This window comes from Sander lucioperca, chromosome 5 (genome assembly GCF_008315115.2).
Source record: "Sander lucioperca isolate FBNREF2018 chromosome 5, SLUC_FBN_1.2, whole genome shotgun sequence".
In the NCBI taxonomy this organism is placed as follows: Eukaryota; Metazoa; Chordata; class Actinopteri; order Perciformes; family Percidae; genus Sander; species Sander lucioperca.
The window spans coordinates 23,273,887-23,289,042 of NC_050177.1; the positions used below are offsets into that span (position 1 = coordinate 23,273,887).

General features: G+C 38.2%; 1 protein-coding gene across 3 annotated transcripts; it reads right to left on the bottom strand.

Annotated features, from left to right (window-relative positions):
• Positions 1-1,135: 1,135 nt before the first annotated feature.
• Positions 1,136-13,156, bottom strand: apbb1 (amyloid beta (A4) precursor protein-binding, family B, member 1 (Fe65)). Of its 3 annotated transcripts, none has more exons than XM_031297594.2 (15): positions 12,968-13,156; positions 11,651-12,317; positions 8,927-9,132; positions 8,787-8,846; positions 8,532-8,611; positions 8,359-8,425; positions 7,297-7,443; positions 6,722-6,849; positions 5,676-5,681; positions 5,407-5,521; positions 5,193-5,277; positions 5,015-5,095; positions 4,750-4,865; positions 4,066-4,242; positions 1,136-3,815 (listed from the first exon to the last, which is right to left on the bottom strand). In XM_031297594.2, exons 2-15 carry the CDS (start codon positions 12,288-12,290, stop codon positions 3,660-3,662), a joined length of 2,064 nt encoding a protein of 687 aa, XP_031153454.1. In that variant the 5' UTR covers positions 12,291-12,317; positions 12,968-13,156; the 3' UTR covers positions 1,136-3,659. The 3 variants fall into 3 exon arrangements, with proteins under 3 accessions (XP_031153454.1, XP_031153455.1, XP_031153456.1); XM_031297595.2 differs by having other exon boundaries at positions 13,050-13,153; XM_031297596.2 differs by lacking the exon at positions 5,676-5,681.
• Between the last annotated feature and the right edge of the window lie 2,000 nt (positions 13,157-15,156).

Here is a 15,156-nt window from a genome sequence, read left to right on the forward strand (position 1 = left end):
TGATGGTAGAAGGTGCAATATGTAGATGCTGCTGTTGAACTGAGGTATATCAGACATTTCTGTTTACAGGAAAGTACTGATATTTTTGTTAATGGAATTGTTATTTTATTATAACTTTAGCTTTTGTGATACATGTTCTGTGTTTGACTGTTCAATGTCCCATGCTTATTAAAAGAAAAACACTGCTGGAAATTCATATCTATGTTCTAATCCTTGCATAAGAATATAGAGCAGTTTTGATGGTGACATATTGTATCTGTTACACAGTGAATATGGAACTTTAGCTAAAAAAAAATAATTTAACAGCAAATCGAATCGTAATCACAATATCTGGAGAGAAAAAAAATCTCCATTAGATTTTTTCCTCAAATCGTTCAGCCCAAACATCATAATCTGTCAAGACATTCACACAAACATTGCTCAAGCTGACTCCTGTGGTGTAAACCTGAGCAGGGATTTTCTTTTTTCTTACACACACACACACACACACACACACACACACACAGGACTTGGATACAAACTAAAGTCAATATGTCAGCTAGCACAGACTAGGTCTCGGTCTCTCTCTTCAAAAGGAAGCGATTATAGCCAGCCTCGATCTGTCCTGCTGCTCCAGGATCCTGCTGGCACGGGGGCAGTCCTGATATTGGTGTGGAGATGGTGGAGCCAATTATTAGCAGTCTGCAGCCACTGTGGAGTCCACTTTATGTGCAGCTTTCATCTCCAAAAGCCATCTCTCAGGAAACAATAACCTGCCCTGCCCATCCTTTTAAACTCCCCGGGGAAATATGAAATGAACAGGTGACTTGGGGGGTGTTGCATTTTCTGTTCATGCTCTGTGTGGCTGGTCTGTCAGTTCATATGGTAAAACCAGTGTCAGCAGCTTTAATACATATGCAAAAGAGCCAGGCAGGTTGTGTGTGGCTTCTTTTACATTTTAATGGAAAAGCTGGGAATGGCAGATAAAGCAATTGATAGAAAAAAAAATGTATGCTTCCACAACCAGAAACCAAAGCAGACATGTTCAGGCTATGAGATCCAGACCTGCCCTTTGGAAACAATCTCTTCAGACCCACTTGGCTTCACACAAACAAACAAAAACTGCTCGGATATTAAAAGACCACAAGATGAACAGTTATGATATGTTCACATTTATTGTGCAGTGACTTTTATATACATACATTTTATACACCTAATTTACATGAACAGAAATAAATTAATCTGCTAATGTTCTTTAGTGTTGCCACTGACTGGACACAGCAAACTTTGAAAAAGCTAAATAATTCCAAGTGACACATGAGTGACATGGCAGTAATAGGAGTCAATGCAGTCTAATTTTAATTAGTGTTATATATTACACATATAAAGAAGCAGTTGGTAAGAGTTTTAGTGTTAGTTATAACTTCTAAGACATTAAAAACATCTAACAGGAATAAATGAATGTAAGTTTGAAAAAAGGCCATTCAATAAGGTCAGACTCCATGACAGCTTTATAGCTGGAAATCTGTCACACTTCTACTCAAATAGGACTCATTTCCCATCCATACATTTAGAACATGGATTATGTATTTTGTGGCTATATTTTATACAAGTACTAAACTTCTTTAGCACTCTTTTGAGAACACTTCTGATTTCAGTCTTCTTCTAAACGTAAAAATAATATAAAATAGGAGTGTTTTTTAAAATACAAAACATCTAGAATGATTAAAAGTTGTGAACAATTCAATGCTGATAGCAGGTAAATGACTTAATCCAAATTATTTAAAAAATGGCTTTATTTTAGACCATAGATCATTATGCACCAGTTAGACTCAAACATTTAACACAGTCTCACTTTAATATCAGCATGATATAGTGAACACGTTTCATAGATGTCTTTTAAATTCAAAGTTGTATTTGTTATGCATGTCTATACATTCCTTTTCACAATATTTGTTGTAATTTAATTCTTATTTGTTGACTTGTTTTTTTAATCTCTGTGTAGAGCCTGAGGATATGTAGTAAGTAGCTACCAATATCTCAACGTGGCCAAACAAATGCCCTGCAGAGGTTGAAATTACCAAAGAATCTTACAAACTGCATCTTTAATAATATTAAAGATGACTATTACTATTGTGCTACATACAGTATTGATCACTGACAGACACAAAGATAAAATACAACTTGGCTAATTAGTGTTTTCTTTATCCAAAGTAAATCTAACCAACTAATGTGAATATCATCTTAATGGTGTACGTTGTCATGTGTGGAAACGATAAAAACATACATTAACTGGAGTGGCCGGGGCCCACACATGTCAAAATGTGGCAAAGGAAAAAATAGAAATGAAAACCACATTAGAAATCGTCTCTAGGTTTCCCCATATACACAGACTGTAAATACAAACATTAAGCTGCTCTCATCTTTTCAGTCTGAAGGAACTGACAGGAAGTCTAACTTTCTACTGCTAGCTCATGATAAACACTGACACTAACTAGAGTGACATGCCTATGAAACACCAAACAACACATCAACTCCAGCCTCCTCTTACCATACAGAAACACAGAGAAAGAATTTACAGGATACATTGATGGGTCTTAAGCACTAAACTGCTGCAAGCAGCAAGAACTCTAAGCTATCCAAACATGCAGCTTGTGGTGAGTTTCTACAGTACTATTCAGTAGTTGTTGGTGGTAAACGGCTGTGTGGAAACCCAGAGTTTGTATTTTTTTTATTACTATTATTTCTATCACAAGATAATGATTTTCAACATGGCTCCGTTGTTCCAATAGCCTCGCACCCAATCTAGCCAGACTCTCTCATTAAAGTGAACAAATAAATCACAAAGGCAGCCGTCGTATCACCACACCATACAGGAACATCTGATTATTGCACACTAGCACTGAACTTGCAAATGTTCATGCAGAATGTATGAGGAACACACTACACTCAAATCAGTGGTTGCTCACTATGTGGCAGATGACCATACAGTTCTTTGGAAGACTAAAATACATTGTTTGGGAGGGACAGGGACATATAACTACGTGGCACACTACTGTGGCGCCATACAGTGCTTGTTTTACAATCTAAAAGGTGGTGGAAAGAGAGGTGCAATGACGTTTTAGAAAGTCAATGTTAGGATACTTGACACCAACTGACAGCCACTGTGTTACATGATCTTGTAGAAAAGCTAGAGTGTTAAAGATGATAACTGCACCAAGGACAAAAAGGAAAAAAAAGACCATTTCTGTGAGAGAATCTAGCAACCTCCTTTTCAAGCCAATTCTAGCATCTGCACGTAAATATATATTACATCCATATCCGACATTCATAGCATTGTTTCTGTTAAAACACAAAAATAGTTAAGACTCACAGAAAGAATCCCAGCAAAGAAAAGAGAGATAGATGCCAGGGATTCACCTGTTTAGAGATGGAAGTTTAAAATTGTTGTATAAAGTAACAGCCCAAGAAAAAAAAAAAAGAGAGAAATAAATGCAATCTTTTCACACACATATCCTCCCCCCACAAACTACTCCACACACTAGACTAGGGACTAGACAAGTGAAACGGTCGTAAGGCGAAACTGTGGCAGAAGGATGAGAGAGGGAGAAGTGACACAGAGAAGGGGCTGTGGTGATGGACCTTGTGTGTAATGGACTGTGGATCATCTTCACTCAAACTCAAGGGGATTGGGAGCCTGACCTGTAGCTCTTAAAGCTGCCCAGCAGACTCTGTACCCCCTTCTTAACCCGTCGAGCCACAGAGTCAGCAGGAGGAGTGGGCAAGCAGGAGGACAGGCTGGGCGGACGTGCATCCAAACATTTCTGGTAACGAAGCTATGAAAAGAAAACACACGCAGCATGAACGGTGTATTACAGACACTAAACTCAAACACTGGCTTGTGCCTATTAACAACGATAATTGACATTTATGCCAATTAGTTTCAACTTTGGGACACAATAAAGTGAAGTCTTGACAGAATTAAAGCTTCCTCAGAAATAATTTGTAAGTCATTTATGTCTCCACCTCATCTCTACCTCTCTCCACCTGTACCGTTGTCATCTCATGTATTTGTTTAGGACTCACCATGCAGGCCGCCTGTACAGCCTCGCTCAGACTCGCTGCGTTGGGTTCGCACCAAAACATGTGACAGGTGTAATCTCCAGGACCCTCTGCCATGATGAAAGCAAAGGCGTGGACGTCCCTTCCTACACCCATGAAAGACAGGAAACGCACCCTGCACTCTGACAGCACCTCCTCACTCTGGGGACAGAAAAAGAAATGACAGTAAAATAATTATGTGTACTTTAAATACTTTAGATTTGCAATGTTCTATGTTATTCTCAGACCTTAAAGAATGATACATTACAATAATTAAACAGACTGAATTAATGGGGTTTAACAATATTTCTTTTAAAGATTTTCCTTTTTTTGTAGTTGCAAAATGTATAAATAAAACACAAAACACATTGCAACACTGAAGTGGTGAAACATAAAAGACATGTTAAGCTTATTTCATCAACTCCATCTTGGAATAATATAAAGTTCCCAACCGAAAAAACAAACAGGAAAATGTCATTCCCAGTTGACACAGTTGAGTGACAGTAGGTAATGTAAACAGTGCATGCTGAAAATAATGCATGAATATTTTACACTGAGACATACTGCTGGCATTTCTGTAAAATCACATCATGATGAGACCCTTATCTAAAATCACCGGCTCCCCCTTTATGAGTTCATTACACACATGTTCAGTTTGTTGTCCGTTACCTGTTTTGAAAGTATTGTGAGGGTGGCTGGTGCGATATTCACTGAGACAGGAGTCCAGACATTTTTATCTTTGCCATTAATTGCTGCCTCAAGCGTGTCATTGATTATATCCATACCTGAAAAATGAGAAACACACAAGTACATTATACAATACAATAACTTTACCAAAGTCATAATTGTGATGAGGAAACAAAAAGAATACTTAAGAGTTCAAGGCACAACCATTACATAAACCTTAATATGTATTTTGAAGGGGTTTTCTTACCAACTGGCTTAGCCACAGCCTCACAACCAAGGTAATAAACCTGGAAGCGCTGGAAGGGTTCATTTTTCGGAGCAGGAAACTCTGTAAAGAAAGAAGAGAGATTTAAGTGATCTGTTTCCACACTTTGAGTTATAAGGGTATTGAAAGTGTGAAAGGCCCTGAAGGTACTTTGCTTTACCTTCAATGGGGATGGCCACAGGGTTACCCGGGTCAGAGCTGAGCCTGCTCACCCCTGGCTTGGTCGCCTTTCTCTCCATCATTATCTAAAGTCAAATAAAGGGGAAGAAAATATGTGAATTTTCAAGTAAGAAACTCATGGTTGAGTATAAACTCAAGATATTGCATGGAATTCATAATAAAAAAAAAAAATTGTAAATCCAAATATGGCTGACCTTTGAACACATCTCATGTAAGCTGGTGGCTATGTTCTTGGCAGGCGAGTCACAGCGGAAAACATGACACTTCAGAACTTGAGTCAGGTTGTCTCGAGCCACATAAGCAAAATCCCTGCAGGTGAAATCAAATGGAAAAGGCCACATTTACATGAAGGATAAATACAGCATAAGTGTGCGAGTTTGAACAAATGTATGCTTATGAGCACATAAAGCGCACACACACACAACACAAAACTATAATTTTATAAAGTCTTAGTAATCGTTACCTTTCCCTGTAAATGATGGAAAATGCAGCATGAAAGAAAAAACACCATTGTTAGAATACAGTGAGACAGGAAGCAGGCAGAAACAGTCAGGGTTATCTTTGTCAACAATGCTCTGAAGAATCCAGCAGAGGGCAGCAGTGTGCAATAGAAGAGCACAGAGTGCAATGTGCATTTCTTTAGGAATGCCAAGCCTTGGAGGCGGTACATTTAAAAAAAAAAGAAAAAAAAAAGAAAACGGGAATCGACCATTTAATGCTACAAGATAATGGCAGAACATTCAAATGAGTGAGAAAAAAGGCAGCCTGTCCTATCACAAGTCAGGAAGGATATTTGACAAACATTGCCTGAAGCTAAAATTTTATTTAACTTAAGGTGTAAATTAGCCATAATGCACCTACTATGAGAACATTCTGACAGTTCAGTTAATTGTTAACAGATACTTTTTCTAATTATGTTTTCACTGAGCACCTCCACACAAATTCAAAATGTGAAGTAGAATATGAATAACAAAGTATTTTTCCCTCCATGTCAAATGAAGAATATATGGTTATTCAAAACAGTACAATCATAAATAAATGATCAAACAAAGCCTTTGTGAAGCATGGGTTGTTTAAAGCGAATGTAAGAAGTTAGAGAATACAAATTAGGGCTGCAACTAACTAAGTTAGTAACTAAATTATTTTCATAGTTGATTAATCTGTTGATTTTTTTCTCGATTAATCGATTAGTTTGTTCTATAAAATGTCAGAAAATGGTGAAACATGTGGATCAGTGTTTCCCAAACGCCCAAGAGGACGTCCTCAAATGTCTTGTTTTGTCCACAACTCAAAGATATTCAGTTTCCTGTCCCAGAGGAGAGAAGAAACTAGAACATATTCACACTTAAGAGGCTGGGATCAGAGAATTTTGACTTTTGTCTTAAAAAATTATATCGATTATCAAAATAGTTGGCAACTAATTGATTAAACGATTAATCATTGCAGCTCTAATACAAAACATGTGTAGTTCTGCCATCTTCATGTTAATCCTGTACTGTGGATACTGACCTGCCGTTGTCTCTGCCAACACCCCAAACACGGATGCTGCCAATGGGCTGAGCATGAAGCAGAGTCTGGCCCAGTGGGTCGATCAAGTTCATAGTGTCACTCTTCAGGACCATCAGCATGTCCTTACCCTGTCACAACACACACTCTCAGTATGACACACACTCTCAGCCCAGCCTGGCTTGAAAACATTTCATCTATCAGAATCATTTGTGGACTGCTATAAAAGGTTACAGGTAAAAAAAAATCTATGCATGCATTAGTATACTTTCAGCTGTTACATTTGAGGTAGTTTGCTACAATTCCAATATGAATTTAGCCATGGAAACTTTTCTTAACAGCTTAAAAAAACCTGCAAATGTATTCAGGCCTTCCCAATGGATGAATTAAAGTGATCAATCACTTTGGTTAGCAATAATCACCAAATACACCAACACTCAGATATTTGAGTGTGGTTGTTTTTGTGTGTGAATTTTGTTTTACAAGTAAACACTTTTTCCAAATGTATCTACATCAAAGTGGACATAACAGGAATTGTCATGTGTCATTGTCTGTGCAACTCAGTAAAATCCCCTCACCTCTCCCCAGATACCAGCAGTGTCATGAAGGTTGTGTTTGTGATAAGAGAGCTGCCTGATGCAGTTGTTGACAGCAACACTGCTCTTGCCGGGAACCATGTCCTCCTCAGACATCTCTACCCAGCCCAGAGAACGCACTGCAAAACACTGACAATACAAGTATATGCAGCACATTAGTACAATACAGGACAGCACAGGGAAGGTGAAGAACAATTTAGTTAGGACAAGGTGGAACTCTGTGGTGTGTTGGATCCTCTACAGCAGGGGTCTTCAACATGTTTTAAGCCAAGGACCCCTAACCGAAAGAGAGACGGAGCAGGGACCCCCTACTATATATATTGTATTAAATGAAGTTGCATAATAAACTGGGCCTACAATAATTTGTAGGGCAGCCTAAAGCCTTTATACATACCTTTTTTGCATAGAATACTAAGCTATTCAAATAGCCTAATAATTGTTGGCATGATTTTATAAATCATGTTTTAATGTTAAACATGAATCCTTAGGAAACTTAACTGTATCTGTGAATGGCCTTAGTGACTTGATTATAGGCCAGTAAACAGTGGGGATTTATATTTGCTAATATATGTTCAATTCATCTTAAGACTTTTTCAAATTTTTGAAAACACTTTAAAAAATTAACAATAATTTGGAGCCCCCCCTGCATTGACTCTGAGGACCCCCTAGGGTGCTTATTTCCACTCTTTTACAACTCACTGAGTTGTGTTGGTTACTCCATAACTAAAAGAAAAAGTATTAATTTGGTTTTACAGCTCAACCTGCCCAAAAAGTTTTTTTGCTTTATCAAGTTTCAACTGGAAAGAACTAATAGGTTAAGTCATACTTTATAAATCCCTGTGGAAATATTTCAGCCTTTGTATTTGATCGATCCTAAATGTTCCAGAACAGTTTACAGCCTCAGACAGTGCAGTGCCCAAGGACCAGTTCTGAGGCCAGCCTTTTGTCTCAACAGCAATGACAGTATTCTTCATACTCAATCTGGTTATGAGACCCTAATTTACTCAACATACTGGAGTGATCCAACATGAAACACTGATTTACCTTAGTTTCTAAATCTGTGCAGAGTGGAGCGAGCTTCTCCTCTTCCTCAGACTGGGAGCAATTATAACTACAATGAGAGAGAGAAAGAGAGGAGGATAAGCAACAGAAAGAGAATAAGAACAGGTGACAATACACTAAATACTAACTAATCACAAAGCTTTAACAGTACATACTTCAGGTTGATGGATGCATAGCGTAGAGTTGCCCCTTCAAACTCCTTCAGACTTTGATCAGATGCAACCTCTCCCTCCTCCTGAAGACACAGCCAAGAAGAAAAACAGTTAACAATGGAAATGTTCCCTTATTCAAAGATGTTAACTTGACAGACAATCCAATCCAAAACCATTTATTGTAGCCAAAATGGGAAATGATGTACAAACCCATCTTTCATGTATTTCAAGTACACTAAATCACTCGCCACAACTTACATTCCACAGTTCCCCTTCACCAACTCCTTCATCTGTGCTGGAAAGGTGAGCCCAGGATTCCTGGCAAATGTAAAACAAGATATTAGTGTCTACAGACTCACCTGCCATTTGCCTTTATCCAAGCAAAAATGTTGCCTTACCTCAGTCTCCTCACAGGGTGTAGTCTCCAGAGACATAGTCGAGGACATCATGGAGTCACCAACTTTACCCAGGGGTGAAGGAGGCTCCCACTGGGTGGTGCCTGTGGGGATGTGCCAGTAGTATGTGCCTGATGTATCTCGCACCCTCATCCATCCTGAAGGCAGGTCTGTGTCGGTCTCAAAGGCACTGGAATCCCAAAAGGACTCTGAAAGGCACAGAGCAAAGGAGAAACACACAAATGGAAAACTGTTTAATGTCTGGTTAAAAAAAAGACAGGAAAAAACATAAGGACAAAACAAAGATTCTGTAAAATATGTAGTCAGCAGTGAAATAGTTGATTCTTAAAAGTGGTTAGATATAGTACCTGACAATCAGATAAATTGTAATGTAAACAAAGGAATAATGATTTACAGTGGCCAGCAGTTTATCTTCTTTATAAACTTAACCAAAAACACAGCTGTCTTTTGTTGCTTCCATGCATCGGTGAGTGTTTTGACTTTCACAATATTACTAAATACTAGTATAATGCTGATGCAATTAGATTATTACTATACTCTTACTATATGTTGCTATATTTAGCTACTATAATATTACTGAATACTGATATTGGTAAAATGAGACTGCACTGGCATCACCGACCAAAATATTTGACCTGACTCACCAAATTAACATTGCACAAAAACAGACCATGGAAATTGTCTCCAATGCATAGATGTTAGCCTTTCACCCCACTCAACCACAAAGATTATTATAATGATTATATATTAGTTGGAAGACATTAGAGATTTAGCTTTAATTTGTTCTGTGAGCAGTTAAGGACTAGAAAAACAATATGGATACAGTTTGTTTTGTATTTCAGTCCAAAACAAACTGGAAGTCTTTAACCTGAAAGAAAATAGTGCAATTTATGAATACAACCATTTCACAACAAGTACGGTACAAAATAAAGAAAAAAATAAGACTGGCAGCCGAAAAAAAATATTCGATATAATAAAAAAATATCCAAACATGCCTGCTTTTATTATTATTTTATTTTACTGCTTTACTTTAGCTCTCCCTATTTAGCATTTATAAGTAGTATATTAACTAGGGCTGTCAGCATTAACCTGTTAATCACGATGCGATTAAGGGCCGACGCGATTTTTTTTAATCGCATGCCGGCATTTATTAATTTATTTTACACTCGTGCCTAACAGGCTACTATTTTGACCCTTTGCAGCACCGTTACTTATCATCAAGCTGCCATACTTCCTCGTAACACATCCTGTTGCTGCAGGCTGCAGCATGATGGAGAAAGACAGCAGCAATGAAATCCTGAATGGAGCTTTTTATTTTCCAAAACTCCCGGACGGCTCGTAGACAAGTCGAAAGCCACATGCACATTGTGTAAAGCCGAATTAAAATATCACCGAAGCACATCACGCTTGAGCTACCAGCTACGAGCTAAGCATAGTAGTACAGTTAACGTGATGCTACCAGCTAGCATGCTACCCACTCAGGCAAAGCACTATTTTGAAGAGTGCTACTTGCTGACCTGTGGATGAAACCAAATCCCAAAAAATGACTACAGCTCTTGCGAAACGGGTGGCAACTAACTGCAGACCTGTCAGCATCGTAGAGGACTCGGGTCTTAAAGACGTACTACGGTTGGCGTGTTCTGACCCGTCTCATTGCCGTCGAGGGGGACAGCAGCCCTACACACAGCCTGTACGACACGGAGGAAGCAGCCACACTGGAACTGCTGCAAGGTGCTGCAAACGCTGTCTCATTAACCGCTGATCACTGGACGTCAGTGAGGAATCAACATTATTTAGGAGTTACTAAACACTATATGGACTCTGGTAAGGATAGGGATTTTTAGTTTTTTAGTTAGGTACTTGGAGGAATTGTGCAATAATGACAGATTCACACATTTTTCTTTTGTTTACACAGTAAATAAATAATTACAAATCTTAAAAAGAAGTTCATAAAGTAACTTTCTTTGCATTCATTTGATTCCCAATCAAGATACACTGGTAAGAATTGCTTTCGATTGTTAATATGTACTTAAAAACTGTTCTGAAATGCAAAATAACAGAATTTTAATCATGTGATAAAATATGCGATTAATCACGATTAACTATAGAAATTCAATGATTAATCGCGATTAAAAAATTAATCTGACAGCCCTAATATTAACATTTGATAAATGGTTTCTAACACATTATAATGAAGTTATACGCTAATATAAGGACATCTTAAGTATTTTTTAGTAATGTACAGTCAGCAATTATAACTCCTAACAAGGCACAATTGATAGTATTACTTTTTTATTATTATTATTATTATTGTCATTCATTAGGCCATGTTTTCCACCAGACTCCACTTATGGGTGCTCTTCACTACAGAAGGATTATAGTTCCTAAGTACATTCATAATAAACACTTACTACATTATAGTGTGTTTTAAACCTTTTAAATATGTATATACTAATAAATGCTAAAATGGGGTTAAGTGTTGCCCTGTTATCCAATCTGCAATTCATCTACTGTATGCTCAGTGTATAATTTTGAATAATAAGAGCACATACCAAAGTTTACACCATGTCTTTTCCATCTAATGGTATATTGTTTCCATGCATCTTGTTGTCTGTGCAAGCTAACACCCAACCGCTCTTTTAGGCATGTCACATGTTGCACTATAACATAAATGTGTGGCTTTCAACTCTATGCACTTCCATTTACCTCTGTTGCCATTTGGAGAGCTGTCAGCTGGGTTGTCCTGAGACAGTGCAGGCCAGCTGGACTCTTCATCATTTGGTGTCCCATTCATGTTGGAGAACAGGAGGCAGGCATTTCTCCCCACAACACTACCCTCTCTCTGAGACTCCACATTACTCTGTTCTTCTGCCACCACCTCTCCTCTGGTATCACCTGATGTTTCTTCTTCTTCCTCTGTCTTTTCCTTGTCTTTATCATCTTCTTCTCTCTCTTTATCTTTCTCTTCTGTAGACTCCAGAGTGTTGATAAGTAGCGGCTCATTGAGGATGTTCTTGGACTCCTCCTGACTAAGACCAGGGGTCATTATTATTTTGGGGGACTTGGTCTGCTCCTCGTTTCCCTGTTGTTCTTCCTGAGTGCTGTTCTGGTGAGGGAAGTCATCCTTGTTCCCATTCTGGCTGATATTGCAGTTATGGTCCTGGTCCTGTTGGTTCTCTGCTACTTTCCGCAGCTGGTTCTGGCCTTCTTTGACCCACTTGGCATTGTTGCCAGTGGACTCCTGGTCGCACCAGTGACTGCTGTCATTCAGCTTGTTCTTTAGCTCTTCATCTTGTTTTTGTTTGTTCACAACATAAGGCATATCTTCATCATCACGGCCACCCATGTTAACTTTCCATATACGTTAACAGCGCTGATGGAGGAAGAGGGTGAGATGTATTAGCGTTAGTATGCTAGCAAACAGGCAAGCAATAAACAAAATGGTGAGATTCAGAAAGAGTTTCTCATCAGTGTTCGAGAAAATGTACTGTGGCTGCTCGCTACGAATATGTTCAGAAGCGTTAACCTTGTCATCATCGCTAAAATATGATAGTAACATTGGCAGTAAAAGCAACTAGCTAGCAACATTTCAATCTGGAGACTGAAGTATGTTTCTTGTACGTCTATTCTGGGTTGGCCATTACTGCATTTACTTTCACTGTAGGATTTTGCTGGCGAATACGAAACATACTTCAGCAGCTTCACCTTCCATTTGCCAACACGACCTACTTCTCTTTTGGCATTGAGCTCAATACAAAGCCAGTAAGGACCTCAGTGCATCGTTTTAGATGATTATTAACTACCATCCAGTTTTAAAAGCAGACTGCGTACTGAAATACACCGATATTAATCGGATGCCACCGCCGCAGCTGGAAATAACGGAATCCATCCGCCATCACCACCGTCGTCATCTTGGCTAGGCTAATATTAGCTTCTCGGCTAGCTAACGTTTCCAAACAGGAAAATCAAAGCAAAGCGCGGTGACAGTGATTTATCATCCTCAGATTAAAATGTTTTACTTACCAGCTCCACTAAAGCCCCTGTTTTCGAAATATGCTGAGCTGTGCGAGCTAACTACATATTTCCATAAATCGCGAGGGCTTACTTGGTTTCTAGGTGGTGTTTTCAGTCAGTGGGCTTGACTAGTGATGGAGGGCGAACACGCGTCACGGATTGACGTCACGGCCAGAGCTCACTGGTGCCACTCAGGCACAAAGCACGAGAGAACTTCATGAAATAAACTTTTTCAGAATGTTTTTGGACATCCGGTGCTGCATATTTATAGCATAATCGATAAAGAATACTGTATATCTTCCGTGCCAACAGCAATATCTAAAATGTCTGATACTTGCATAAGCATGAAACCAGAGGTGGAAAGTACATTTACTAGAGTAACGTTACTTCAAGTTCGGGGTAACGAGTATTTCTATTTGATGGTAGACTACTTTATACTTCTATACTCCATTTCAGAGGGAACTATTGTACTTTTTACATCTTAAATGACTAGTTACTAAATTATTAATGAATCAACTAATATATTATGATATACTGTATAAAGCAAGTAAAATAAGCTCCACCTGTACCAGCTCCAACATTAAAGTGACACATTATCATTGTAATTCATATTCGGAAATGGGCCATTTTGTATAATGAGTACTTTTGATAGGCTACTTTAAGTAAAGTTTGATGCTAATACTTTTGTACTTTTACTTATGTAGGATTTTGAATGCAGGACTTTGACTTGTGACAGTGTTTCTGCACTGTATTGCTACTTTTATGGTCTGAATACTTCTTCCACGACTGCACCAAATGGCCACAAAATGATATGTAAATATTAATATTACATTTTTTTCAGGTGGAAATCCACCTCCCAAGTGTCCTGGAAACAGCAGGACACTTGCATAGCTTTAGCCTTGGTGGTCTCAGCTGTTGAAATAATGGGCCAACTCTAAAGGACCATTTAACCTCTGACCCTCTGGAAAACAGCTGCAGGGCACATGGACCACAATCCTTTGGCTTTAAGCTTTAACTATTCATTTACATTTCAAACCTTTTATTAATGACTTACACATACATTTCAAACTGCTTATATATATATATATATATATATATATATAGGGCTGTCAAAAAAACGCGTTAATTTCGATTAATTAATTTGAGAAAAAAATAACATATAAAAATTCCATATTGAGGTTTGACCGGAGCCGTTCTTGCCACCATTGGACTGTAAAATGAAGGAGGAAGACGAGAATGTGCTGCCTGGATCATTAACTGGAACATTTACTTGTAAAAATCTTCTTCCTGCCAACCCTGGCTACCGAAATCTGGTGCCACTGATATGTCTGCTCTTCTCGCTGATGCTCTGAAGACGATACAGGAAACACAAACACCGCTGCATGTGACGCTACTTAACACTATACTCGACAGCAGCTAACGTTAGCCTACCGCTAGCTAGTTAACACTATACTCGACAGCAGCTAACGTTACGTTAGCCTACCGCTAGCTAGTAGCTGGATTAAACACGGTTACAATGCTGACAGCTAACGCTGAACGGTGTAAAGTGTGACTGTGTTTTACTGTAGAGGACTGTGACTCAACAGCGGGATGTAACAATCTGCAGCTGCCGAGCTGCCATCGGAAAAACAACACAGACGGTGCGTTCAATGAAACTGGTAAACTACACCTTCGTGGTGCATTTGAAGTTATTGTAAATGTCCTTGGTGGTTGTTTTTGTCGTTCAATAGCAATTTACTAGTGAAATAAGTTATTGTTATTGTTATACATTATTATGAAATCATTTAATTTTGACCATATGGCCTTAGCAATAAACAAGCCGTTCTTTAATGTCACCGGCTGTTGTTTAGTACCCTTTGTTTTCTTTTCTTTTTTTACTTTTTGAACTATCGGTTCAGGCACCGTTAATTATGTATGCGATTAATTTCGATTAATTAATCACAGTCTGTAATTAATTAGATTCATTTTTTTAATCGATTGACAGCCCTTATATATATATATATATATATATATATATATATATAAAAATATAAATACAATCAACTCAGCAGCTATAGAGATTTTTTACAACCTGGCAGCCAAAAATAATAATACATTTTACCTTCATATCATTTGTTTAATTCTACACTCTTTGTAAAGGGTTAGTTATCAGAAAGTGGAACTAAAATATTTTACAATATTTAACATTATTTATAGAC